This window comes from Amblyraja radiata, chromosome 5, assembly GCF_010909765.2.
Source record: "Amblyraja radiata isolate CabotCenter1 chromosome 5, sAmbRad1.1.pri, whole genome shotgun sequence".
NCBI lineage: Eukaryota > Metazoa > Chordata > Chondrichthyes > Rajiformes > Rajidae > Amblyraja > Amblyraja radiata.
The window spans coordinates 48,788,901-48,816,648 of NC_045960.1; the positions used below are offsets into that span (position 1 = coordinate 48,788,901).

Here is a 27,748-nt window from a genome sequence, read left to right on the forward strand (position 1 = left end):
ACAACAAACAGAGAATGTTCAAACTATTAAACTAAGATTGTAAGTGTGGAGAGAGGACCAGAGATGACATTCCAAGTCAATGAGCTATTACCAACACAAAGGAATCGTGTGATATCATTTTTGTATTCGGGTACAGAAAGTTCTGTTTGAATGCATGCACAAAGAGCACACGATACGAATGGTTGCATTCCATATCCAACTTTTGAATGGAGTCAGAACAACTCATAACTGCAATTTTGTACATCTTACATACTACTAAACATCTGATTTCATTCTTTATCCTCCATGCATCCAAGACCAGTTACCTCACAGAGTTGGGTAGAAGTGGACCTAAAGAGCTACAGATACTTAGTCCTTTTCCTTACATTGCATTAGTGCCATTGGGTTCAGAGTTACCTGTGTTTTCAGCATGTGTGTCGGTTCACACTGCTCCAAAAATGCTTTTTGTGCTCGTAATTCATTTTCTTGAATTTTACGCTGAAGTTGGAAGATTTGCTGCTCCTGGCTAAAATGAAAGTCAACAGAGTACTATTAACATAACATTTTCAAAAAAGTCACATTGCATCAGTAATCACTTATCTCAAGTATATTCAATCCTTTGGAGCTTCCTCTATGCTGCTTCATATATCCAATGTGGGATAGCAGCCAATGAAAACAGCATGAAGTTCAACAACATAATCTCACCTTCCAATAACAGGCAAAACCAATCCTGATATCTTTCTTTGAAGTACAATTAAGACATACAAAAAAACAATAAACACTTTATCAGCATCCTAAATGATAGACATACACTGTTCCCTTGATGTGATAGTTTGACTGATCTATTGAACTGGCATAATTGCAAAAAAACAAAGGCGATTTCTTAATATAACCACTTGCTAGTATTCCATGGGAGATAAATGATCCAGCAACCTTCGAGGAATTTGAGAGAAGTTAGGGATATTTAGGTCATAAAGGCCAAAAGCACTCAACCTGAAGCAAAGCGCTAGAGCCTGGAATATCCTGGATCATTCTTGAACTGAAAGGAAATTCTCTTTTTGGGTGAGGTCTTTTATCCACATTTTCTGAAAGTTGCAATAGTATTTACAGCTTTAAAAAAATCTATTGTTATAATAAAGTAGAAATCAATCCGAACCATTCCAGAGAAAAGACTAAAAGAATATATACAACTTTCTTCTTTCCTTATTGCCCTGTAATTATGAAAAACTATTCATCTGAAGTATACACAATTAGATTTAAAAAAAAAAAGATAATTGTAAAAGTATTGCTGCCCTCAATCTAACATTTTGGTCCCATAAAAATAAATAATAATAATAGTCTGTTATAGTTCAGAGCTTATTTGCTGTAGTGTTTAATAGCCTGATGGCTGTAGGGAAGAAGCTGTTCCCGAACCTGGTCGTTACAGTTTTCAGGCTCCTGTACCTTCTTACCCGATGGCAATGGTCAAATGAGTGTGTCTTTGATGATGTTGGCCGCCTTTTAGAGGCAGCAACTTCGATAGATCCCTTCGATGCTGGGGAGGTCAGAGCCGGTGACGGACTGGGCAGAGGTCACAACTTTTTGCAGTCTTTTCCGCTTCTGGACGTTCAAGTTGCCGAACCAAGCCACGATTCAGCCAGTCAGTATTCTCTCTACTGTGCACCTGTAGAAGTTCAAGAGAATCCTCCTTGACATGCCGACTCTCCGTAATCTTCTCAGGAAGTAGAGGCGCTGATGTGCCTTCTTTATGATTGCATCAGTGTGCTGGGGCCAGTAAAGATCTTCGGAAATATGCACGCCCAGGAATTTAAAGTTTTTGACCCTCTCCACCATCGTCACATGGATATAAACAGAGTTATGTGTCCTCATCCTTCCCCTTCGAAAGTATCATATATCAATAAGATTATAAAATATAATGAAAACTAAAATGATCTTAGATTACACCAAAAATAGTGACTTCAGTATGTGCTGAGCTTATTTTGCCAAAATGTGCATATATTCTGAACTAGCATAATGTAGGAACCTCACATCCTCTGGGCTTTGGGGTGTTAGGGGAGGAAAAGTGGGATATAGTGTCCCATGTGTGTGTGTGCATATGGGGAAGGGGTGGGGGTGGAGGACTGAAAAGTGAGTAGTGGAAGGGGTGTGCTACATAAAATTGGAGAACTCACTGTTCATGCCATTGGGGTGTAAGCTATCTGAGCAGAATATGCGGTGCTGTTCCTTCAGTTTGCGTGTAGCCTCACTCTGGCAATGGAGTAGCAGGACAGAAAGGTCAATATGGGAATGGGTGTCAAGACCATAGTTTTCTCTGGATTATGTGTCAAATCCTAGATGAGATATTTTAGTGAGAAGACATAACCTATCATTTACGACGTCTGCTGCAAGTGTGGATAGGAGGCACTTCAAATGGGTGACAAAGCATGGTGGCTAAGGGAAATGAAGACAAATATGAGAAGAACATCCTTAGCTTCATGAAAAACATGCATGTGGACTTATCTTTCTTACAGAATGTTCACAATGGTGTGTTTTGCACAAAGCAATCAAGAATTAAAAATGGCGTTGAACAGACATTTAGAAAAAAAGAGCAACTTTTCATTTCAGTCACGAGCATCTGTATTCTCAATGAGCCAAGATCAATATTTACAGATTGTGTTCTTTGAGTGTATGTTTCATGTCAATCTCCAGCTGTCAGAATGTTTTAATGAGGATTTTATTTCATCAATACACAATGGCACAAAATGGATTGCACATGTTCAATAAATGTAGACCAGTGATTTATATCTAAACAGGATGGATGATTTGATGGAAAAAAAACTGCCAGCCGGATGTGATTAATGGATGTGTGTTTGTTACGGTAGATTTTGATGGTGTTTAATTGACATCTGCTTACAAATTAGATTGCACAGCAACACAATTTTGTTTGTGATGTTAATAAATTTCAGTGAACAGTTATTTACAACATAAACCTGTAGACTTTGATGGGTCATGTTGGTCGGCGCGGGCATGTTGGGCCGATGGGCCTGGTTGCACGCGGTATGACTCTATGACTAATGGCGAGTTCAACAAAGTCCAACATATGCTTTCCTGTATCCTATTTGTCTGATGTTAACACATAGTGGAGCATCAACATGTGCAGCTACATCCAGCTGCATACAGTATCTCCGTGGACCATTTGCAGGACATTGCTCAATGCCTTGTAGGTCCTCTTGGAAACATGGTGGCATGGGTCAGGCAGAACCAAGCCTTCTCAGTCATTCCTCAAGGATTCCCCATGGTTGCAGATTCTTGAATTTTCACTTTGGCAAATCCAAAAAAGCAAACCAAGTGCAGCAAGAGAATTATATTTATACCAAATGTTCCTTTATACCTATTGAATTTTTACCCTTTTACCCATTATTTTTCTGCAGTTGTATATGGCTCTGGTGAGACCACCAGAAAGATAGAAACATAGAAAATAGGTGCAGGAGGAGGCCATTCGGCCCTTCGAGACAGCACCGCCATTCATTGTGATCATGGCTGATCGTCCCAAATCAATAACCCGTGCCTACCTTCTCCCCATATCCCTTGATTCCACCAGCCCCTAGAGCTCTATCTAACTCTCTCTTAAATCCATCCAGTGAATTGGCCTCCACTGCCCTCTGTGGCAAGGAATTCCGCAAATTCACAACTCTCGGGTGAAAACGTTTTTTCTCACCTCAGTCTTAAATGGCCTCCCCTTTATTCTAAGACTGTGGCCCCTGGTCTGGACTCGCCCAACATTGGGAACATTTTTCCTGCATCTAGCTTGTTCAGTCCTTTTATAATTGTATATGTTTCTATAAGACACCCCCTCATCCTTCTAAACTCCAGCGAATACAAGCCTAGTCTTTTTCAATCTTTCCTCATATGACAGTCACACCATCCCAGGGATCAATCTCGTAAACCTACGCTGCACTGCCTCAATCCCAAGGATGTCCTTCCTCAAATTAGTAGAGCAAAACTGTACACAATACTCCAGATGTGGTCTCACCAGAGCTCTATACAACTGCAGAAGAACTTCTTTACTCCTATACTGAAATCCTCTTGTTATGAAGGCCAACATTCCATTAGTTTTCTTTTACTTTACTTTTTTACTTTATTAATTTATTGAACATGTTAAAAAATACAAACACAAATAAACTTGTAAGCAATAAAAAAAGAAAATAAAACACAAAGGAAAACAAACAAATAAGTATCTCAAATAATACAAATAATATTGTTCATGTTCAAAAGGGGTAAGAAGAAGTTCGAACACTTTTCTGGTCCTACCCCCTCTTATTTTCTATACATTTTCATGGAAAAACAAAATAATGGGAACAAATGGACCCAAAATCTGTTGAACAGTCCACAAACAAGAAATAACCAAACAGAAAAGAAAATCACTGGTCCAGCTCATAACCATTCAATCTTTTCTTTCTGAAGAGTGTTTTTAATTTGAATAGAGTCTTACATTTTTTCAGCTCATCATGGCAGTTACATCGCTGCCTGCTGTACCTGCATGCCAACTTTCAGTGACCGGTGTACAAGGACGCCCAGGTCTCGTTGCAGCTCCGCATTACCTAACCGAACCCCATTGCGATAATAATCTGCCCCCTTGTTTTTGCCGTCAAAGTGGATAACCTCACATTTATCTATATTATACTGCATCTGCCATGCATCTGCCCACTCACTCAACCTGTCCAGGCCACCATGCAACCTCCTAACATCCTCTTCACAGTTCACACTGCCACCCAGCTTTGTGTCATCCGCAAACTTGCTAGTGTTGCTCCTAATTCCCTCTTCCAAATCATTAATATATATGGTAAACAGTTGCGGCCCCAACACCAAGCCTTGCGGCACTCCACTCGCCACTGCCTGCTATTCTGAAAAGGCCCGTTCACTCCTACTCTTTGCTTCCTGTCTGCCAACCAATTTTCTATCCATGTCAACACCCTACCCCCAATACCATGTGCTCTAATTTTAGTCACCAGTCTCCCGTGCGGGACCTTATCAAAGGCTTTCTGAAAGTCTAGATACACTACATCCATTGGTTCTCCTTCATCCATTTTACTTGTCACATCCTCAAAAAATTCCAGAAGATTAGTCAAGCATGATTTCCTTTCTAATAAATCCATGTTGACATGGACTAATCATTTTACTGCTCTACAAATGCCCCATTATTGCCTCAGTAGTAATTGACTCCAGCATCTTTCCCACCACCGAAGTCAGGCTAACTGGTCTGTAATTACCCGTTTTCTCTCTCGCTCCTTTCTTGAAAAGTGGGATAACATTAGCTATCCTCCAATCCACATGAACTGATCCTGAATCTATTGAACATTGGAAAATGATCACCAATGCGTCCACTATTTCTAGAGCCACCTCCTTGAGGACCCTGGGATGCAGAGGGGGTGGGGGGGGGGGGGGGGGGAGGTAACCATTGGAGTACAGTAGGTTAGCAAATGGAGGAGTTGAGGTGTAGGTAGAGGTTAAGTCAACTGAGTCTGATAGGAAGGACAGTCAGGGTCAGTTTGATGAATGTGGTGGGACTGATGGACTAACATACATTAATTTCAATGTATAATGCATGAGGCAGATGAACTCAGAACCTGGATTAATGCATAGTACCATGACGTTGTGGACATTGTAAAGGAAAGGAGAGCAGGACTGGCAAGATACAAACCAGTTGGAAATATTGTCAGATAAATGGAAGATGGAATTGAATCTGGACAGTGTGAGCTGTTCCACTTTGGAAGGTCAAATATAAGAGGAAATTATACTGTAAATGGCAGGACCCTTAAGAGCATGATATATATGCAGACTATGGGATGCAAGTCCATAGCCAATAACTTTTTTCAAGTTTTCAAGAGAATTAGATTTAGCTCTTAGGGCTCCAGGGATATGGGGAAAAAGCCGGAACGGTGTACTGATTTTGGATGATCAGTCATGGCGGTGCTGGCTCGAAGGGCCGGATGGCCTACTCCTGCACCTATTATCTATGTCTATGTTACATAGCTCCCTAAAAGTGGATAGAGTGATAAAGAAGGCATACAGTGTAGATACGGTTGCCAACTTTCTCTCTCTCAAATAAGGGACAAAAGGTCAAAATAAGGGACAAATTCCCGACAGCAATTCATTGACCGGGGAAATGATGAGTTGGCCCGGGTGCTGGAATGCACACAAAGCCCAGCCAGCGGGCCAGCTGAGGAGTTTTCAGAATCTTTCAGAAACATCCGCGTGCAAAGTCCGGCACCGCATCCAACTCATGAACCGAAGGTCGGCCATGAGAAGGAGGGGTGGTGGTGTCGGCGGTAAGCGAAGGTCTGAAGGTCGGACAGCTGGCTGGGCTGCTGACCAACGGGGCCATGAGCGAGGTGCTGCTACTGCTGCTGCTGCACTATGTTGGGACGGGTGAGGCGGAGCCGGACGCGCCACTCCGACCCGACAGTCTCCTCGACTCGAGTAGTAGTCAAATATGGGACAAGGGTCCCATATGGGACAAACCAATTTAGCCCAATATACGGGATGTCAAGGATAACATGGGACAATTGGCAACCCTAAGTGTAGATGCCTTTATCAGTCAGGACATTGAGTATCAAAGTTGGGAAGTCATGCAGCTGTTGTATAAAACTTCAGTTAGGTCACGTTTGGATTATAGTGTGTGGATCTAATCATTGCATAACAGTAGGGATGTGGAGGCTTTAGAGAGGGTACACACAATGTGCACCAGCATGTTGTCTGGATTGGAGAGCATCAGTTATAATGGGAGGTTGAACAAACGGGTTGTTTTCTCAGGCATGTCTGAGGCTGAGGGGTGCCCTGATAGCACGCACGTGCCGTCAGGGTTGGCTAGGTAGGCAGTGCCTACCCTGACTAAAATTATATAATGGTAATTATTAAATATAAATAGTAAAGGCTCGGGAGAATTCTGCCTACTGAAGAGATCGATCTCTTAGATAAGCATAATTCTCCCGTGCCTTTCATCCGCAGTACATGTAACACGCAAAAATATGTGCAGGTCACGTGCCGTCGACGCTGCTTCAAGCCTTCAATGCCAACAGTCTATAAAGGCACCTGAAATTCTGCCTTTGCACCGTGGACTGCGTGCATGTGCTGCGCAACGCACTGCGCAGCGCAAGTTTCTTGACGGGTTTTTCAAACATGGATTGTCATTATCTTAAGAGTATCTTTAGAAACAAAGAGAGAAGAATGGAGTTTGTGTACAATAATGTGGTAGTAAATTTCTTTGAGCTACCGGTATATATTTTTAAATACTTTATTCAGGGATAAGGCTTTTGAAGACAAATCTATCTATATTACTAAAAGTCTGTTCTTGACCGGTTTTGGCCATCTGTGCTGCGATTTCCGAGAAAGCGCCGCCACCTACGGCTGTCAATTTTGGCCACCTTGCTCAGAGCCCCCCTCCACCGCATGTGTGCCGAGGATTTTTCCCGTCGATTAAAAATGACAGAGATATTAATGTTTTTACAAAATTCCCCATTCTCTCTGCTGCCCCCGCTGGTGGCAGGGGGGAGGGACTATAAAACCAGGAAGTGGTGTGCCACACAGTCTCTTCAAGATGGAGGAAGGCAGAGGGTCACATTTCTCTGAGCTGTGAATAACACTGAACACATGTCTACTCAAATGTAAGTGCCTTTAGTGGTTCTAAAATGTTTGCAGAATGTGTCTATTGGTTCTAAAGCTTGCAAAAAAATGTCTATTGGTTCTAAAGCTTTCAAAAAATGTCTATTGGTTCTAAAGCTTGCAAAACAATGTCTATTAGTTCTAAAGCTTGCAAAAAATATCTATTGGTTCTAAAGCTTGCAAAAAATGTCTATTGGTTCTAAAGCTAGCAAAAAGTGTCTCTATTGGTTCTAAAGCTTGCAAAAGGTGTCTCTATTGGTTCTAAAGCTTGCAAAAAGTGTCTCTATTGGTTCTAAATCTTGCAAAAAATATCTATTGGTTCTAAAGCTTGCAAAAAAATGTCTATTGGTTCTAAAGCATGCAAAACAATGTCTATTGGTTCTAAAGCTTGCAAAAAAATGTCTATTGGTTCTAAAGCTTGCAATAAAATGACTTGGTTCTAAAGCTTGCAAAAAAAATGTCTATTGGTTCTAATGCTTGCAAAAAGTGTCTCTATTGGTTCTAAAGCTTGCAAAAATAGTGCCTTTCAATAGTCCCCCCGGTTGGCTTGGCTTGGGTGTGTCTTGAAATTGAAAGGCACTGCAAATGGTGGCATGAAGTTGAAAGGCACTACTTACTGCAAATGGTGGTGGGAGCTTTGGCTTGAAGTTGAAAGGCACTATTACTGCAAATGGTGGCTTGGTTGCTTTTGCTTGAGGTTGAAAGGCACTATTACAGCAAATGGTGGCTTGGTTGCTTTGGCTTGAAGTTGAAAGGCACTATTACTGCAAATGGTGGCTTGGTTGTTTTGGCTTGCAGTTGAAAGGCACTACTTACTGCAAATTGTGGCTTGAAGTTGAAAGGCACTACTTCCTGCAAATGATGGCTTGAGTGTGGCTTGAAGTTGAAAGGCACTACTTACTGCAAATGGGGGGCGTGGGTGCATTGGCTTGAAGTTGAAAGGCACTATTACTGCAAATGGTGGCTTGGTTGCTTTGGCTTGATGTTGAAAGACTACTTACTGCAAATGGTGGCATGAAGTTGAAATGCACTATTTACTGCAAATGGTGGATTGGGTGCTTTGGCTTGAAGTTGAAAGGCACTATTACTGCAAATGGTGGCTTGGTTGCTTTGGCTTGATGTTGAAAGACTACTTACTGCAAATGGTGGCATGAAGTTGAAATGCACTATTTACTGCAAATGGTGGATTGGGTGCTTTGGCTTGAAGTTGAAAGGCACTACTTACTGCAAATGGTGGCTTGGGAGCTTTGACTTGAAGTTGAAAGGCACTACTTACTGCAAATTGTGGCTTGAAGTTGAAAGGCACTACTTCCTGCAAATGGTGGCTTGGGTGTGGCTTGAAGTTGAAAGGCACTACTTACTGCAAATGGTGGCGTAGGTGCTTTGGCTTAAAGTTGAAAGGCACTACTGTAAATGCACTTACTTCCTGTTTGCACTGTATATTGATTTTAGATAAAACACTAACGCTTACGGCTGTGATTTTTGGCCATCTTACTCAATCCCCCCTCCGCTGAGCAGGTGCAGAGAATTCTTCCCATCAATGAAAAATAAAAGTGTTATTAGTTTCTTAAAAAATGTTGAGAATCTCTCTCCTGTCAATCACTCCATGAAAGCCACACCTTTTCCGGTGGGGGGGGGGGGGGGAGGGGGAGGTGTTATAAAACCCAGAAATGTGGGTGTGGCTCAGTCTCTGCAAGATGGAGGAGGGAGAGGTCACGACTCGCTGTCTTTAGTGGCTTTGCACCCTACTTCAAATGGTATGAAACTGCACTTGAATTTGGTGGTCTTGCACCCTGCTAGAAGTGGTAAGAAACTGCACTTGAATTTGGTGTCCTTATACCCTGCTTGAAATAGAATTTCAAGGATTAGCCGTGAGTCAACTACCAGCCCACCAGCTGTGAGTGAGTGAGTTGCCAGCGCAACAGGCTTGATTAACTGAGACGCCAGCCCAAGAATCCATTTGGCGCACAATTTGCATACTAGCCCTCTGGACACCAGTCTCTTCAGCCCACAACACCCATACTAGCGCTCCAGAAAGCTCCCCCCCCCCCAACTGGCCACCAATATTAGAATTGGTGGAGAGGTGGAATATTGCGTTGGATGACCAGCCCTCCTGTGTGATGCTGGGACCCAATGGGTCCCACTTAGTCTAGTTACTTTATAAAAGTCGACTGGCTGCCTATCGGAGAGAACAATCTGCGCTTGCGCGGTTATTAATGATTTTTTAAAAGCCGACTAACTGCCTACACTGACTAATTACTCACGGTACATGCCTGCCTGATAGTATATAAAATTATGAGAGGCATAGATAGGATAGACAATCAATGTCTTTTTCCCAAGATGTAAAGGGCAAATACCCAGAGGAATTAGATTTAAGGTGAGATAGCTTAATGGAGATTTTTGAGGCTTTTTTTGTTACACAGAGACTGGGAGGTGCTTGAAACACACTGCCAGGGGAGGTAGGGGAAGCAGGTCCTTAGCAACATTTAAAAGGCATTTAGACTGGCACATGAACAGGGTATGGAAGAATATGGATCATGTGCAGGCAGAATGCATCAGTTTAAATTGGCATGATGGGAATCAGACATTGTGGACCAAAGAGCCTGTTCCTGTGCTGTATTGACTTTTATGTTATATTTACTTAGAGCAATGCAATATTAGAATACACATTTTCAGCTTTATATTCCTGTGAACAGATTGACTCTGCTTACTGACACGAGCGAAAAATTTATTCCCGTCGACATTGTCTTTAAATATATGTTTTAGGTAAATTATAACGATTTGATTATGTAATTTTGATAATATGCAAACGTAAAGCTTGAAAGACTAAACAGTTTAGCATTGGGAAGTATTTAGAAGCAGTGAATTGGTTATGTTATTTTGGTTATAATACTATTCATGAAGAATTTACTTCTTTATTCTACCATGAACATAGTTTAGAATTCATCATAATCCATTAAAGGACAACTTATATTTTTAATGGAATGGAATAAATTCAACAAAATTGAAAATGCAGTCTCCATATTCACATTTAAAATTCTCAAGAAAATCACAGGAGCCATATATTCATAAAAATGTAGATAAAGTGGAACTCTGCTCAGCAGCACACGTTAAGATGAATATAATATCTAATAATGGGGTTCTTTGGTACTTCATCATCTTTCTCGTGATGTTTTATGTCTTCTACCATACTATTATATCCCTGAATTCCCTCCCTAAGCCTCCACCTTCATTCTCTTTTTCTCCCTCACAATAATTTTTGTAAAATTGCCTCTGACCAATCTGTCTTAATATTTCTTCACATTGCTCCACTTCAGTTATGGATTGCTACTGATCCAGTTAAATGCAGAGAAAAACGAATAGCATAGAGTAAGGGTGCCAACTGTCCCACACATATGTGGGGACCGTACAGGCAATAAAAAAATTGGGGACTGTGGATTCGGGGCAAACACAGCACTCATACTAAACACATAGAATTTTTCATAAACATCACGGGCATTCTATGTTTGATAGATCACTTTGCAGATGCTATTGTTCCATAACAAACACATCAGTCATTTTACATGTTTCCTAAATGGAAACAGTGATTTTTTAATTAAAAATAATTCATTGGCAGTGGAATCACAGAGGTGCTATGTAAATGCTAGTTCTTTTCATCAAAGATCATAAATAACAATGAGTGAGATGGGATTTTTAAACATGTTTTTATTTTCTGAAAACGATTTTCTTTGACTCGAGGGAAAACTCACTTTGTGCTAAGGGTTCTTTATTGTCAATTGAAAAAGCAAACTAGATTTCAGTTTGACATCTCAGGTGGCAAATGTGTAAGCAATGCCATTGCTTTCCAATTGTAAAGGACTTTTGAAAAACATGCATTATGTTCACCTGGTGCTGAACTTGGTTGAACAGAACTCTTAAAGTAATATTCGTTTCTTTACATTGTTCAGCAACTCTCAAAGTCAATGCTACGTTGTTGTGAAGTTCCTCATGCAGAAGTGCTTCCAATAAAACCAATTGATACAGTGAGTGCACACATTGTATTTCAACTCAGTGCAAAATATTTACTGATCTTCACATGATGGAACATTATTGAGATAATCAAGATGCACTTCCTGCAGTTAGCCCTTGATTCTGGTGTGCTGCCGACGTTGCTAAGTGGTTTTTTGGCGTTCCTCACATTTCTTACACTGATAAATTGCCTGTTTACTAACCTACCTAATATATTCAACAATAAAGGCTAATAGCTTCACTTGATTTAAGGCTCTGTAATTTAATTTAAATCAATTTTAAAGTGTTGTTACAATGTGGCAGTAATAACAAATTACAGAGAGCAAAGGTGTGACCTTAGACTATAAAGGGCAGATCTGTTCATTAACATGAAGGCCAGAGGGAGATTCGTTCTGCTCCACCTGCACAGGGAAATTATGGCGACTGGTAACTTTAAATGATGATTGCTGATGGCCTTATAGCTGGTGGTGTTGCTCTACTGTCTGAATTTCCAACCAATTTATAAATGTTTTACAACAAAACAGCTCAAACTGGATTATATATGATAAAAGAGCATTTTTCAAAATTAAGCATCACAATTTAACATTTCATAGAAATTGGGTACTAAACTAGATTTGTGCCACAAGAGAGTTAGATTTGGAAATTCAGACATGAATGGATGCTTTTGCTTAGCACTGTAAATCAGATTTTTCCCTTAGAATTATTGCAAATCCTTCCAAGTCAAATCATGCCTCTCTGGAAATTTAACTGAGAATTTCTGTTGTCATTCCATCCTTATACATCCTTTTCACATAAGTCACAGTCCCATATTCCCTATGTAACGCTTCTTGGATTATTTTTGGGACCTTCCATGAGAGCATCAGTCACAATGCAACTCTCATTTGAGAGCTGATTGCAGTTGAGCCATGTTGTTTCTCATCCTCAATGTTCTGATATCAACCAAACGCCAAACAGCTGAGACATAAAACACTATGAATCCTCATGAATGGTTAGTGCAAGCTTGCCAGCAAGTCATCTTTCCTACCATTTCATCTGATCTGGATCTGATCTTGCGCAGTGATTAAAATATAACTCACCCACCCTCGTCAATTACATTATTTTAAAGAGCTTTCAGCGTGTGAAAGAGGTGTTGTTCCCAATGACTTTTCCCTGCTCCCATATTCTCATTTTCAATTCTTGGATAATACACTTTCAACTAATTTCTTTCCCCAGACAGCACTGTTAAGTATTAGCTCAATTACACCTCCTCCAGACCTAACCTTTGTTTCTTTCCTTGTCACATTCTTACCCCCATTTTCCTTTTACCATCAATCCTTTAACCATTGAATCCCTGTCACAGCACTTGCTTAAATACTGCAACATCTTTATTTCCAGTTGAGCTAAAATAATAGCCCTGAAATATCGATTATATTTTCAATTTCCTCAAAAGCCACTGCCCTGATGGATATTTCCCACACTTTGTTTTTAATCTTGACTTCCAGCATCCACAGTATTTTGCATTGAAAACAGATTCTGCACATAACAACACCAACCATGACATGGAATAGGGAAACAAAGGAAATGCTTGAAAGAGGCGCTAGGTTGTAGTTTACTGATGTAAGCTAAAGCATTAAAAACAGAAAATAAATTGTACAAATCTTATATAATGATTAATCTTCTACAGTCATGATTAATGCTGAAAATATATTTAATAGTGACAAGTAAATTAGGCTGAAGAATAAAACTACATTGATTTCGACACTCAAAAAAACCAAAAATCCTTTCTTACATCAGTGGTTCATTTTAAAGACTGGTACACTTGTTCTTATATTAAAATGTATTTCAAAATGAAATGTTATCACTCTTTTATGTACCAACAATGATGGATATAAGCATCAACTTACTGAATTTAATGCTTCTCACCCAGGCAAACACAAACAACAAGTATATTGAAAAGTATTCAGTAATGGGTTTAAAGGAAGCCAAGACGTTGTGACATACTGCAAAAAAAAGCCTTTTGCTACATCTGTCTTCCTGGGAGGTGACTGTGTTATTTAGATCATAATGGCATCTGCAAACAGTTGATATTTAAGACAATGGTGGTAGAGGGATTGTGAAGATGAAAATCATATCCGAATGACAACGTCGATTCAATGATTGGGTGTCAAATGTTTCAAGACTATAGCCTAACCTATGTAGAAGCCTGTCTGTGAAATGCTCTGGGGTTTGATTTACATTCAAGAAATTCCAATCCGCTTCATGATTTGCAATGGCCATTGTAAAAGAGATCTAATTCCAAGATTTAAACCCTTGCATTTTTGTATCCGTGTTTCTTGTTTTGAGCCACCCTTATTTACCACTTCATCATTTTCCAGGCATCCAACAAACATTTTCTTACTGGGAATTTTATTCCACACAAACTACAAAAACATTCCCCTCCCATTATAACAAAATTCCAACTCCCGGCCTACATTGTGTTCCCATCCTCCAGCACTATTTAGATCAGTTTACATCCCATTATCGTGTAGGCTCAGATATTTAGGCTATAGCCATTATACTGCACCATTTGTCATAATAGTGCAAGTCACTGCACTTCAAGATAATTAATGATGCACAAAAAAATAAGTTAATTGAGAGACAACATTGCTGCACATATCAGGACATTGATGCATTCTCACTGTTGCATTTCTTGGTGCTTGTAATGTTTGTACCAAAGGGAGAACAGGATGATTGAGGAACCAAGGAGATTACAATAATTGAAGCAATCTTCCGTCTCCTCTATGTTTGTGATTTCATTAGTGCAGGATTTTTTCTCACAAATAAACATGATTTTCTGTTCCCATTGTGCCATCCTTGTTATGAATGATCGCATGATGCTTCATTATCTCATGATGAAGCTGATATGTTCTGATTAAATTCAGTCATAAAAGATTTAAGTGATGCATGTGTGCATTAGGGAAGCGGATAGATACAGATAATCACTCAAACATCATCAAATTGGTTGGGAATAAATAGATGATAGAGTAAATTAAACACTAAGTAATAAGCAATCTCTATAGATTGTACCCCTGCACCAGTAGCCAGAATAAATAGATTTTTACAACAAAAGCTTGCTTCTTAGATGAGTATTTTTATTCAATTTGTCAATATTTGCAATATTTAGCTAAATTGGAAATGCACTGGAATAGATTTCCAACGTCATCTAGCTTTACAATTGACATTCATTTTCACCATCAGTTCTTAGAAATGCTTTAATATGATATTTCCAAACCATAAGAAATAATTTATTGTGAATGACATGAGGCATAGGATGAAGTTCTGAAGGGGAAGGTGAAATATAAGTTGCAATCATTTCAAGCAGAGAAAGGTGAAACTATGAATTTCACTGCCAGACAGATTATCATGGGAGAAATTGGGTAAGAAATTGAACTGGGGAAGAATAACAAACATATTTTGTTTCTGAACAATGCAGCTTTTACTTGGTTCTGAACATATTTTTCTATGAATTATAATATCCCGTCTCCCATCAAACCAATGCATAACCTTTTTTTTCAGTTTACTAATCATGCTTCTACCTTTATTCATGTTTACGATGATGTTAGTTGAATTCCTCCCACCACCACCACCACTTCCCTTTTCCCCACTCACACCTCCTCGTCAGAATCTTGACAATTCAAAACTAAGGATTGTTTTATTTGTGGGACACAATGATACATCACTTTAAAGTTCAAGAATGTAATTACTATATGACAATTTGCAGACCAGTTCAATAAAGTTAAAGCCAACTCATGGCAGTTAACAAAACAAAGGTACATTGTTGCAACTCATCACGTTTAGCTATGTAGGATACAGAGCTGTAATTAAAAAATAATTAATTTGGACCATTTCCCCAAAATATATCAATACTCCAGCAGGATTATCGGAGATTAACATTTTCCAATCAGCATGATTTTCCTTTAGCGAAAAGGTTAGCAAAACAAAAGATTTCCCCATTGCATACGAAACAAGTAAACAAAGAACCACGGGAAATTTCCTTTCATTACCTTTCAATAATTATGTCCTTTTTCCTTAGTAACCTCTCCTTTATCTGTAACTGTGCATCCTTTTGACTTGGGTCTTGGTCTAACTGTGTGGGGAAGACCATTGAAACCTGCAATGGTGGCTTATTGTGCATCTGAAGAAGAAAATGAAAAAAGGTGCCTTTAATAAAAAATATTAGTATAAACTGTTGATATTGAATACAATCACAACATAATCAAATAGAGAATGATTGATAACATGAAAAGCTTATTTTTCTGAGAAACAAAATGCTTGATAATATTAATCTAGATAATCATTATTTTCAGTATAGATGCACCATCATGTTTTAATTTGCAGCCCCTCTGTGTGTGTGTGTGTGTGTGTGTGTATATATATGCACACACACACACACACACACACACACACACACACACACACACACACACACACACACACACACACACACACACACACACATATATATACACACAGTGCATTCAGAAAGTATTCAGACCCCTTCACTTTTTCCACATTTTGTTACGTTACAGCCTTAGTCTAAAATTGATTAAATTCTCTTTTTTTTATCATCAATCTACACACAATATCCCATAATAAATGTTGCAGTAATTAAAAAGAAATAACTGAAATATCACATTTACATAAGTATTCAGACTTTACTCAGTACTTTGTTGAGGCACCTTTGGCAGCGATTACAACCTCAAGTCTTCTTGGGTATGACGCGACAAGCTTGACACACCTGTATTTGGGTAAATTCTCCCATTCATCTCTACAGATCCTCTCAAGTACAGTCAGGTTGGATGGAGAACGTCAAAGTACAGCTATTTTCAGGTCCCTCCAGAGATGTTTGATCGGGTTCAAGTCTGGGCTCTGGCTGGGCCACACAAGGACCTTCACAGATTTGTCAAGTAGCCACTCCTGTGTTGTCTTGGCTGTATGCTTTGGGTCGTTGTCCTGTTAGAAGGTGAACCTCCACCCCAGTCTGAGGTCTAGAACGCTCTGGAGCATGTTTTCATCAAGGATCTCTCTGTACTTTGCTCCGTTCATCTTTCCCTCAATCCTGACTAGTCTCCCAGTTCCTGCCGCTGAAAAACATATTCACAGCATGATGCCACCACCACCATGCTCCACCGTAGGTATGGCATTGGCCAGGTGATGAGTGGTGCCTGGTTTCAGTTATTTATTTTTAATTACTTTGCAACCATTTTTAAACACCTTTCGCTTCCTCATTCTGGGGTATTATGTGTAGAATGATGATCAAATTTTTTTTAATTCATTTAAAAATAAGGCTGTAACGTAACAAAATGTGGAACAATGAAGGGGTCTGAATACTTTCTGAATGCACTGTATAAATCCAGAATATCATTTTTTTACAGTTTGGATTTTTCATGCTGAACCCCTAGCTTTGAAGATTCATATAGTACGCTATATAGTTCCTCTGTCCTTCTAAAAGTTTGGCGCCCAATATTATTCACTATAAAATGTAATTTACTCTGCAGTTTTTTGCTATATAAACAATTTAAGGCATGTAATAGAGGTTTTAATAACTTATGAATCTCAGACATCTATATATAACTAAAAGTCTCATCTTGACCACTTCCTGCCTGCGCTGTATATTGATTTTAGAAAAACGCTACCCCTGATCGCTATGATTTTTGGCCATCTTACAGTCCTCCTCCGCTGAGGCAACCCCGAGGTTTATCCATATAACCATATAACCATATAACAATTACAGCACGGAAACAGGCCATCTCGGTCCTACAAGTCCGTGCCGAACAGCTTTTTACCCTTAGTCCCACCTGCCTGCACTCATACCATACCCTCCATTCCCTTCTCATCCATATGCCTATCCAATTTATTTTTAAATGATACCAACGAACCTGCCTCCACCACTTCCACTGGAAGCTCATTCCACACCGCTACCACTCTCTGAGTAAAGAGGTTCCCCCTCATGTTACCCCTAAACTTCTGTCCCTTAATTCTGAAATCATGTTCTCTTGTTTGAATCTTGTTTGAATCATCCGACCGATGAAAAATAAAAAAAGTTATGAGTATTAAAAAAATTATGAAATTGAATTTGCTGGCCTGCACTCGGCTTGAAATGCTATGAAATTGAATTTGCTGGCCTGCACGGCTTGAAATGCTATGAAATTGACTTTTCTGGCCTGCAATCGGCTTGAAATGCTATGAAATATAATTTGATGGCCTGCACTCTGCTTGAAATGCTATGAAATTGAATTTGCTGACCTGCACACTGCTTGAAATGCTATGAAATTGAATTTGCTGGCCTGCACTCTGCTTGAAATGGAATTTCAAGGAATAACAGCCAGCCCACCAGCCCTGAGTGACTGATCTGCCAGCCCACCAGGCCTGAGTGACTGGGCTGCCAGCCCAATAATCCATTCGGCCCACAATGTCCATACTAGCCCTCTGGAGACCAATCCCTTTTGCCCACAACACCCATACCAGCACTCCAGAAAGCCCCCCTCCCCCCCCCCCCCCCCCCACCGGCCAACAATATTGGAATTGGTGGAGAGGTGGAATATTGCGTTGGGGGACCAGCCATCCTGTGTGAAAAAGGGACCCAATGGGTCCCACTTAGTCTAGCATTAATATAATATCAATGGGGATGGTTAGTGTGTGTGAGGGGTTGGTTAGTGTGTGTGTGTGTGTGTGACGCCGGTGGCCGCCCCCTCCCCCCGCATCCGTGCGTTGAGGGGACGGGTCTCAACGGGTCCCACTTGGTCTAGTTTTGATTAAACTTGGTGTCTATCACTTTGTCATGGTTTCACTCTCATTAAAAAGTCCTTCAAATTTGATCATCTGCCTTCAATCCAAAATAACAATGTTCAAATATCACAGCTCATTATCCAGCATTCTGCAATTCCCCTATTACAACACCCTTGATTTCACTGATTTTCTACCGACAATGTCTGTCCTCTAAATCTACTGGCAGCCCACAAAAGGTCATGTTAGTTACAAGAAGGCGAAAGAGTACACAATTTCAAAAACTACTAAACCACTCTGCTTGGAATGCATCACAAAAGCCCACAGTCATCATGTTGGCCTCCTCAGTGAAATCAGGACCCACAAAACCAGAGTAGAAGCAATTCTTATAGCACTTAAGAAGCTAATTTTCTTACAACGTGGAGGAAAACGTACTAATTCCAAGAACCAAACCAAATGTGCATATTGCAACTGGTATAAAGTAGCTATACAAAAGTGAAGGTGACAATGATTGTCTCGACTCGAAGGGTCTCAACCCAAAATGTCACCCATTCCTTCTATCCAGAGATGCTGTCTGTCCTGCTGAGTTACTCCAGCATCTTGTGTTTATCTTCAATTATTATTTTATCCAGGTAGCAAGTTCAAGAGAAAAGCAGTATTGTTGCCATTAGATTCATGCATTTAGGAAGAAGTTAAATGTTTTGCAGCATTCATTTTTATGTAATCCTGTGCTTAAACAATTGTGAAGGATGATCAAAGTGTTGAAATGTGTCAATGATCTAACAGTAATGCAGACATCATATGAATAAAATAAAAATAAAGGGAATATAATAAAAATTGCCATGTATTTGGCCAACTGTGGAGATGAAATGGAGGGCAGAGATCTGAAATCAGGCATGCAGGAACCACAAATCAACAATTCTAGATAATTGTAATTACCCAGTCCTGAGTTTAACACTGCTTTACTAAATCAAAAAAGTGAACCTCAAGTTGGCATTACAAATTCTATTCTTGTGCATCAATTATATTTTTACCACCAATCTTCCAAATTCAAGCCTTCAATGTGATCCCTCCATGCAGTACTTGTCTATGATCACAAGGTAGCGGTGTAACAAGGTAGTTCCTGCTTTGTGAAACAACAGAGTGCTTCAAGTCAGAGTGTTGCCAAAAGACACATAACAGGGTTTTAAAAACACTCTGAAATAAGGAGAGGGAGGGAACAAGTTTTCGGGGAAATTCCATGGTTGTGCATTTTGGCAATTGAAGGATAGAGATCAGCACAGTAATCTCAGGTTGTTGTTGGCGGCTCATTGGTTATAGTAACAGGGAGGGATACGACCACAAAGGAATTGAAAACAATGAAGGCAATTTTAAGTGAAAATCAACAAGAACTGCAGATGATGGTCATCTAAAATACAAACAGAAAACACCGGCCTTACTCAACAGCTCATGTAGCATCGATTGGACGAGAAACAGAATTAACATTTCAGGTCGAACGAACGCCTATCTGATAAAGTGTCTTCAACTTGGATCAGACTCTGTTTCTCTTCCCACAGATGAGACCTGACTTGCTGAACATTTTGTAGCACTCTCTGTTTTTAATTAAGACAGTTTTAAAAATAATCATATTGCCTGACCTAGTTTCATTACAGGTCCGAGATAGACACAAAATGTTGGAGTAACTCAGCGGGACATGCAGCGTCTCTGGAGAGAAGGAATGGGTGACGTTTCAAGATGAGACCCTTCCTCAGACTCATTACAGGTCTGTCAGCACGGGGATTATTTAAGTTGGAAAGCAGCCATAAGGCTTATGAGGAGTTTAAGCTGATGTGTTGTTGAGGATGAAAAGCCAGCCAGGAGAACAAACTGTTAGTTGCCTAGGCCCCTCCATCATGTTATTACTGGGTTATACAAGGTCGATTTCTGAACACTTACATCACTTTGCGACAGATGCTGGTTTATACTGAAGAGAGACATAAAATGCTGGAGTAACTCAGCGGGTCAGGCAGCATCTTTAGAGAAAAGGAATTGGTGAGGTTTTGGGTCGGAACTCTTCTTCAAAACTTACATTACTTTGGTGGGTAGTTTTCTAACCTTCCTTACTCTGACCATTGTGGCCCTGTATTACCCACGCATTAGTACTCAGCTATGCCCATTATTCTGTTCCTTCACCAGCCCAATGCCCAGTACTGTGCAGAAAGAAATACTGCCACAATATATTTCTGTCTTCACCAACAGACTTTGAAAATCCTTGGTAGACAAAATTGCTAGAGAAACTCAGCGGGTGAGGCAGCATCTATGGAGCGAAGGAAATAGGCAACGTTTCGGATCGAGACCCTTCTTCAGACTGATGTGAGGGTGTGGGGGGGCGGGAAGAAGAAAGGAAGAGGCAGAGACAGTGGGCTGAGGGAGAGCTGAGAAGAGGAGGAAAAAGCAGGGACTACCTAAAATTAGAAAAGTCAATGTTCATACCGCTAGGGTGTAAACTGCCCAAGCGAAATATGAGGTGCTGTTCCTCCAATTTACGGTGGGCCTCACTCTGGCCATGGAGGGGGCCCAGGACAGAAAGGTCGGATTTGGAATGGGAGGACGAGTTGAAGTGCTAAGCCACCGGGAGATCAGATTGGTTATTGCGAACCGAGCGGAGGTGTTAGGCGAAGCAAGCCTACACTTGGTCTCACCGATGTAGAGCAGCTGACACCTAGAGCAGCGGATGCAATAGATGAGGTTGGAGGAGGTGTAGGTGAACCTCTGCCGCACCTGGAAAAACTGCTTGGATCCTTGAATGGAGTCAAGGGGGGAGGTAAAGCGACAAGTGTAGCATTTCCTGCGGTTGCAAGGGAATGTGCCAGGAGAAGGGGTGGTATGGGTGGGAAGGGACGAATTAACCAGGGAGGTATGGAGGGAGCGGTCTCTGCGGAAAGCAGACAGGGGAGGAGATGGGAAGATGTGGCCGTGGTGGGATCCCGTTGGAAGTGGTGAAAATGTCGGAGGATTATTTGCTTTATGTGACGGCTGGTAGGGTGGAAGGTGAGAACAAGGGAGACTCTGCCCTTGTTACGAGTGGGGGGATGGGGAGTGAGAGCAGAGTTACGGGATATAGAAGAGACCCTGGTGAGAGCCTCATCTATAGTAGAAGAGGGGAACCTTGAGAATCCTTGATTAGTTATCTCAGGTGAAGGGCTGATCTTTATTTAATTCTCTCGGGTAAATGTTATTTCTGAGTTTAATTAATTTTGCTGATGGGTAAGCACTTGAGAATTTATCTGCAAAACTTGACTTTTCTTGTGCTGTATTGTAATTGCATATTGCTAGCTGAACAATGGCTAGCTGAACATATTGCTAACTGAGCTCGTTGAAAGGAAATAGCTAACAGTATCAATTAAACTCTTAGATTGAATGCTATATCTGAGATATTTAAGAAATTCTGAAATAAAAAACAGCCAGTATACTGTCACTCAATTTGTATGTTTAATTTGTTTTTCCTTAATCCAATTTTTTGACTTCACCTTTTCATACCCATTGCCCATTCTTGGCCATCTCCTGCCAGTCTCTGTGACAATCTCCTCACTATATGCTAACTTCTCTCCACTAATCCATCTTTCACCCCTGCTCCTATTTCCCTCTGCTTTTTCTCACACAACCATAAAATATATTGTTTAAAACAATTAACTGCATCATTTAGCATATTTAGTTAATTGTTGGACATGGCGCTATGTTACAAATGGGAAATACGAAGGGTTGGAGGTTCCCTCAAAATAAAACAAAGAAAAGTAAGTACCATGCTGTAGTGTAACTAAATATAGCTTGGGAGCTTTGTTCATTGTTGGATAGATGGGTAATATTGTAGCTGCACTGGAATGGAATGGCTTAAACAATGGATTGCCCTGGAGTCCCATGCTTTAACATTAGACCTGAGATGTTGTTCAGGCCCTTTACTGTATCCCGTTTGTTCAGTCAGTCATTTACATTGTACTCCTATTACTCATGAACATCCACACCCCCTGAGAAAACAAAAAACTAATACGTGGCACTGAACATTTCTAAGTTGTACCTTGTTAGTTTTTCATGATAGAAGTCACATAGTTTTCAATACACCAGTGAAGCTTTTGATTCCCACACTGCAGAATTACATCACACAGGCTATTTTGGTACTTTGTTCTTTAATAATTTAAAACATTCATTTTGGTCAAAGTAACCACGAAAGAGCGAGGGGGTCAAATCATTTCAGAAATTATTAGAACCATTTGCTGTTGTCATCAGACCAATTTGGCTGAGCATTAAACTTTGAGTTACAAATCCAGTACACCAACATTTTGCACACTGCTCTATTTTTGACTTTTGGAACATGGCATTCCTCCAGTATGTAGTAAAGTTTACAAGCCACTGGGAAAAATAAAAGCACAAGCTTTTTGACGTCCTGGTTATCACACCAAAGGACACCGTAATATATGGGCACAGACGCTCCTCGCTGGATATAATCTTTTGTTGAACACTTAAGAGAAAGCCGCAGACGTGCAAAGTAAATTGCCAGATAAAATTTGTCTTTCAATTGGTATTTTGTTCAGATAAGCATTATGCAAAAAATCTCAGGAAACACAAGGGTCAATGAGAATACTGTGTATGTGGCAGAAACGAGATCAGAGGGCATTTAAAATCTGTCTAGTGCTTTAAATTTAGGGCTTCGGTGATGTGTGACAAGGTTGCTAAAATAAGAAAGTAGATTTAAATATCCTTTGGGAAAATGTGGTACAAAATATTTGAGGAAATGTATGAAATTTACATGTGTCATAGAGGGTAGCTTTATGACTTATTCAACAAAAAATGAATGAAATATTTAAGCCCACGTTTCTTTCTCCCCTTTCTAGAGTTCTATCGTTGTCAGAAATGTTATGATGTTGATTTCTCAGAATACTCACATGGGTTTCTAAAAATGCTCTTGGCAATGAAGACCTGCATTGGGAATTTACAACTGAAATGTACTATTTAACATTTATGCTTGACAATTCATATGGTTGACAACAGCAATAAACGTTTTATGATTTCAATAAAAGCATATTAATATAACCATGGCTTTTGTAGAAATAGACTTTTTACAGGTTGGAAGAGCCTCAATAAATCCACTGAAGATAACTGGACACACTACAGTCAATAGTTAGCACCTTCAAATTATACATCTGATGAAACTCTGAGTGCCAACACATGCTTCGCCTAACACCTCCGCTCGGTTCGCATATTTATAAAGGCGCATTGATTGTCACATAAAGAGTATTGAAATAATCCTCTTTTGAAATGTTGTGAATTGCCCAATCATTTTCTTTCCACATCTTCAAACTTGTCAACACTCATGGAATTTCTGTGAATTACTTGACTTTGGAGTTGCATCTTAAGTTACGACTTAAAATTTGCCATTCTTAATGGAAAAACATTCAGGCTTTCCTAGCCAGGGACTGTTACTATACCTCAACGTTCAACGGTTCAACCAGAGCATAATGAAGCTCTGCATTAATGGCTGAAGGTGCTTACCACTTCCTAGGCAGCCACACACTGGCCTGATCAGTTACCTCTTGCTTCTTCCGTGGAGGAACCTGTGGTTCCCACATTGGCCTCATCACATCTCTGAACCTACAGAACTAGAGTGAAAGCTAGTCACCCTTGATCCTGAGGAACCACTTAAGAAGATGATTTGCCAACCACTTCTGCCTATGTATTGCCTGTTGTCAATAGTAGTTCATGGTTAAATTCATTAAGATTTCTGAGGAAATCAGCTGTAATGAAACCTGTTAAACAGTTGTTCATTTTACACATGGAAATTCAAACAGGAAACTGGCAAGTCTCAGTTGTAAGCTTCTCATCCTTATCTTTCTATCTGCATGTGCCGAGCCTTCTGGTGGATGATATTCATCTCCAATAACTTCCAACACTGATCCATCAAAAATCCCCAAATTGAAAAGTAAGATGATCTATCTATTACTGGATTAGAGCAACACTCCCAAGGATATTGTGAAAATTCTAAAATTATCTTGGATTATTAGGAAAACCAAACCTCTATGGAATGGACAGAACTTGAGAATACAAGGGTCCTAATGCAGGATCCCAATCTATAATATATTTTTTTCTCCACAGATGATGCTTGACCCAATCAGTTCCATGAACACTTTGTTTTTTGTAACACTTGGGATAACTTTAATATGGGACAAAGGAAATGGCTTCCTATGCATTCCCTGTTTAGTCAAATTGCTTAATTAATATCAACAATGCTGTCATCCTTCTTCGCTCAAGAGCTCTTCCACAATTTTGGGCAACAACATTCTCCTTCAAGGACGATCAAACAAAAAAGTATTGGAAAGTTATAGTTTCTATAAAAATGATCACACACAATATAAATGTAAAACATAAAGGAATTCACTGTTGGGAAGGAAAGAGCAACCGAGAGAAACATTCAAGCTCACGACAGTAAGAGGAAAGGTACTAGCAGAAATGCATCAATTCATATTGGTCAGTGAGGAAATAAAATCAGTGAATCGTGCCCAAATAAACAACTTTAAATAAAACTCTTCTTTTGACTCAAAAAATTGGTTTGGTCCAAGAGGACTTTGTTACTGGACTGCACTGGTATTGATCTATCCACTGATTAATATCTGCATCTGAAGGTTGAAATTCTTGCAATTTGTGCTGTGATCGCAGAAAAATTGATATATTAATTAAATGGTAGATATGTATTTATTGCTTATTAACTAAAAATTATGGCCAATTGTCCTTCCAGGAGGTGCTCCAATTATAAAAACAAATTTATGATATCACATATCTTAGTGGAAACGTTACATTATTTGATGAAAGTAAACTGTATGACAAAGTAACATATTTGGCAACAGTCCTGCAGGAACATCCCTACAGAAATGCATTTCCACCTATAAAATCGTGATATAGGGTTTAGCTGTATGTAAAATGTGTATGGTTTTCCAGAAACACAACCCCACTGTAATGCAGGTGTTGCCTTTATTGGCCAAATGGGGAATGCAACAAAGATTCATAAACTGGTTCCAAGGATGAGAGGTTTTGCCTATGAGGAGAGATTGAGTAGACCAGAACTGTTTGTCGAGAATTTAGGAAATCTTAGACACTTGGGCTTGTCAAGATGTTTTACTGATTTTAAGGATGAATTTTCCCAGTTGCAGGTGTTGCACTTTTTATATCTACATTTCCTCTATAGCCAAAACACTATATTCTGTCCTCTACACTATCTGCCATTCTGATGCATGGTATGATCTGCCTGGGTAGCACACAAAACAAAATGTTTCACTGTGTCTTGGTACACATACCTGTAACAATACTAAACCAATGTCAATGTCAGGCTATTTGCAGGGAAGTTATTTCCCTTGGCTGAGCAGTTCAGGGGACACGGTTTCAAAATAAGAGGGTAGATCATTCACTTCTAAGAGGAAGAGAAACATTGCACTCAGAGGGTGGTGAATCTTTGAAATGTTCTACCCAGAAGGACCACAGGGATTCATTCTGATGGATAGGATAGGTTTCCAACATTAGGGAATTAAGGACTCTCAGGGAAGTGGCACTGAGCTAGAATACCAGCCATTATTGTAATGAAGTGGAGTGGGCTTGAATGGCCAAATGCCTATTCCTATTCATGTTTTTGTGGCTGACTTTGTCTTCTGCTTTTGAAATTCGGAGCAAGGATCTAACACTCTACACTTTCAAATGATGGTTCAACACGACTAACCCAAGGATGAATTTTAAGGCAAAAAGTATTCACCTTTGGCCAATTGCTACTCGAACAATAACTCATCGTTTTGGAGTGAGTTGAAAAGCAGCAATGTCATTACAATAATTTTATCTGATTTTGCCCATAAGTAAGGAGAACTAACCACATTGATTTTTATTCTGCAACAGTACCATAAGAGAGGCACCAAGGAAGGGTAGTGTGGACCAACCATGAATCATTCACTGGCTATCCAGGCTTAAGAAATGACTTGTTCCTATTAATAAAGGTAGAATGTACATGTTTATTTAGTGTGCAGAAGCTATCTGAAAACAGAACCATAGTTAGTGATACTGGACAAGTTAAAGCTTTAGTCAATTTTCTTTCCATTAAATAAATGATCAGATAAACATGTTTTTTGTTTAATTCAGCGCAATCTCTGGCCAACATAACAAGTGAACAGATCATGTAAACAAATCTATAACACAGTGGTTGCCTGGCAGTACGAAGTCTACAAATGGAAACATCCTGAAATGGTGCTTTATTGCCTGATGTTTTCTATTTAACTGCTCGTGTACAATGTATTGTCGAACTGGATTGAATCTTTTAACAAGCTCAGGTTAAGGAGTGGCCAAAAATAGTAATACAACTTGAGGGCTATTTAAAGGTTGAGAAATAGGGATAGGAAAGAATTTAAAATCAGGACTTGATTTACATATGACAGTTGATATAAACCCAGGAAAAAGGCAAGTGTTGGTTCAGACTTTAATATTAATTTACTCCACTGCCTACACTGTTGCAGCCTTTTGTATATTTAAACACGTTGTGTGCCCAAGGCCTGGAGAGAAATTTGTTTCTATGCAAAACAGCCAAGGCATTGTTCACACTCTACACTCGTATCATAGTGGAAAGTGAATTAGAATGGCACAGAATGAGCCTACTGTCTTCCTCGGAAAATGATGCCAAAGTCTAGTTGCTGCCTTTTCAGAGACTTGCGTATTCTACCATTATTCCAAGAAACACTCCTGGATGGAAGCTGCATTTTAAGTCAGTGTAGGTGATAGTGAAAGCTAAAAGCTAATGCGTATATTCTTCATCTTGCTCTTTTGTCGCATTAGTTTGGTGTAGTTTATTATTATCACATGTATCGATATACGGTGAAAAGCTTTTTGTTGTGTGCTATCCAGTCAACGGAAATACTTTACATGACTATAATCAAGCTGTCCATAGCATATAGTTACACGATCAAGGGTATAACATTGAGTAGAAGATAAAGTCCGATAAGCCCATGAAAGATCATTCAAAAGAGTCCAGTCATGTAGATGGGAGGCCAGGACCACGCTCTAGCTGGTGGGTGCGGATTGGGAGTCGGAATAAATTAATTTCATATCCCTTCAGTTCCAGCGACGAGCTTTCTGCATCATCTATTTATTAATCACATCCTTCCCATAGTGTGGAGATCCGAACCACACACAATGTTCCAGGTACCTTCTCACCAATGTCTTGTACAGCTGTAACATAATGTCCTAACACATGTACTCAGTGTCCCATCCAACAAAGGCAAACGTGCCCAATGCTTTCTTCACCACCCTGACGACTTTTTCACCACTTTCACGGAACAAAGTACTTGTATCCTCAAGGCCCTGTCCCACTTTCCCG

The 27,748-nt window shown here is 39.8% G+C and overlaps 1 protein-coding gene across 4 annotated transcripts in view; it reads right to left on the minus strand.

Annotated features, from left to right (window-relative positions):
• cep85l (centrosomal protein 85 like) overlaps window positions 1-27,748 on the minus strand; it is a 246,642-nt gene that overhangs the window by 33,681 nt on the left and 185,213 nt on the right. For all 4 annotated transcript variants that reach the window (XM_033021173.1, XM_033021175.1, XM_033021171.1 and 1 more), the window contains 2 exons: window positions 15,651-15,781; window positions 397-505 (listed from right to left, as the gene is read on the minus strand). In XM_033021173.1, coding sequence (XP_032877064.1) covers window positions 397-505; window positions 15,651-15,781 — 240 coding nt within the window. The remainder of the gene's footprint in view (window positions 1-396; window positions 506-15,650; window positions 15,782-27,748) is intronic.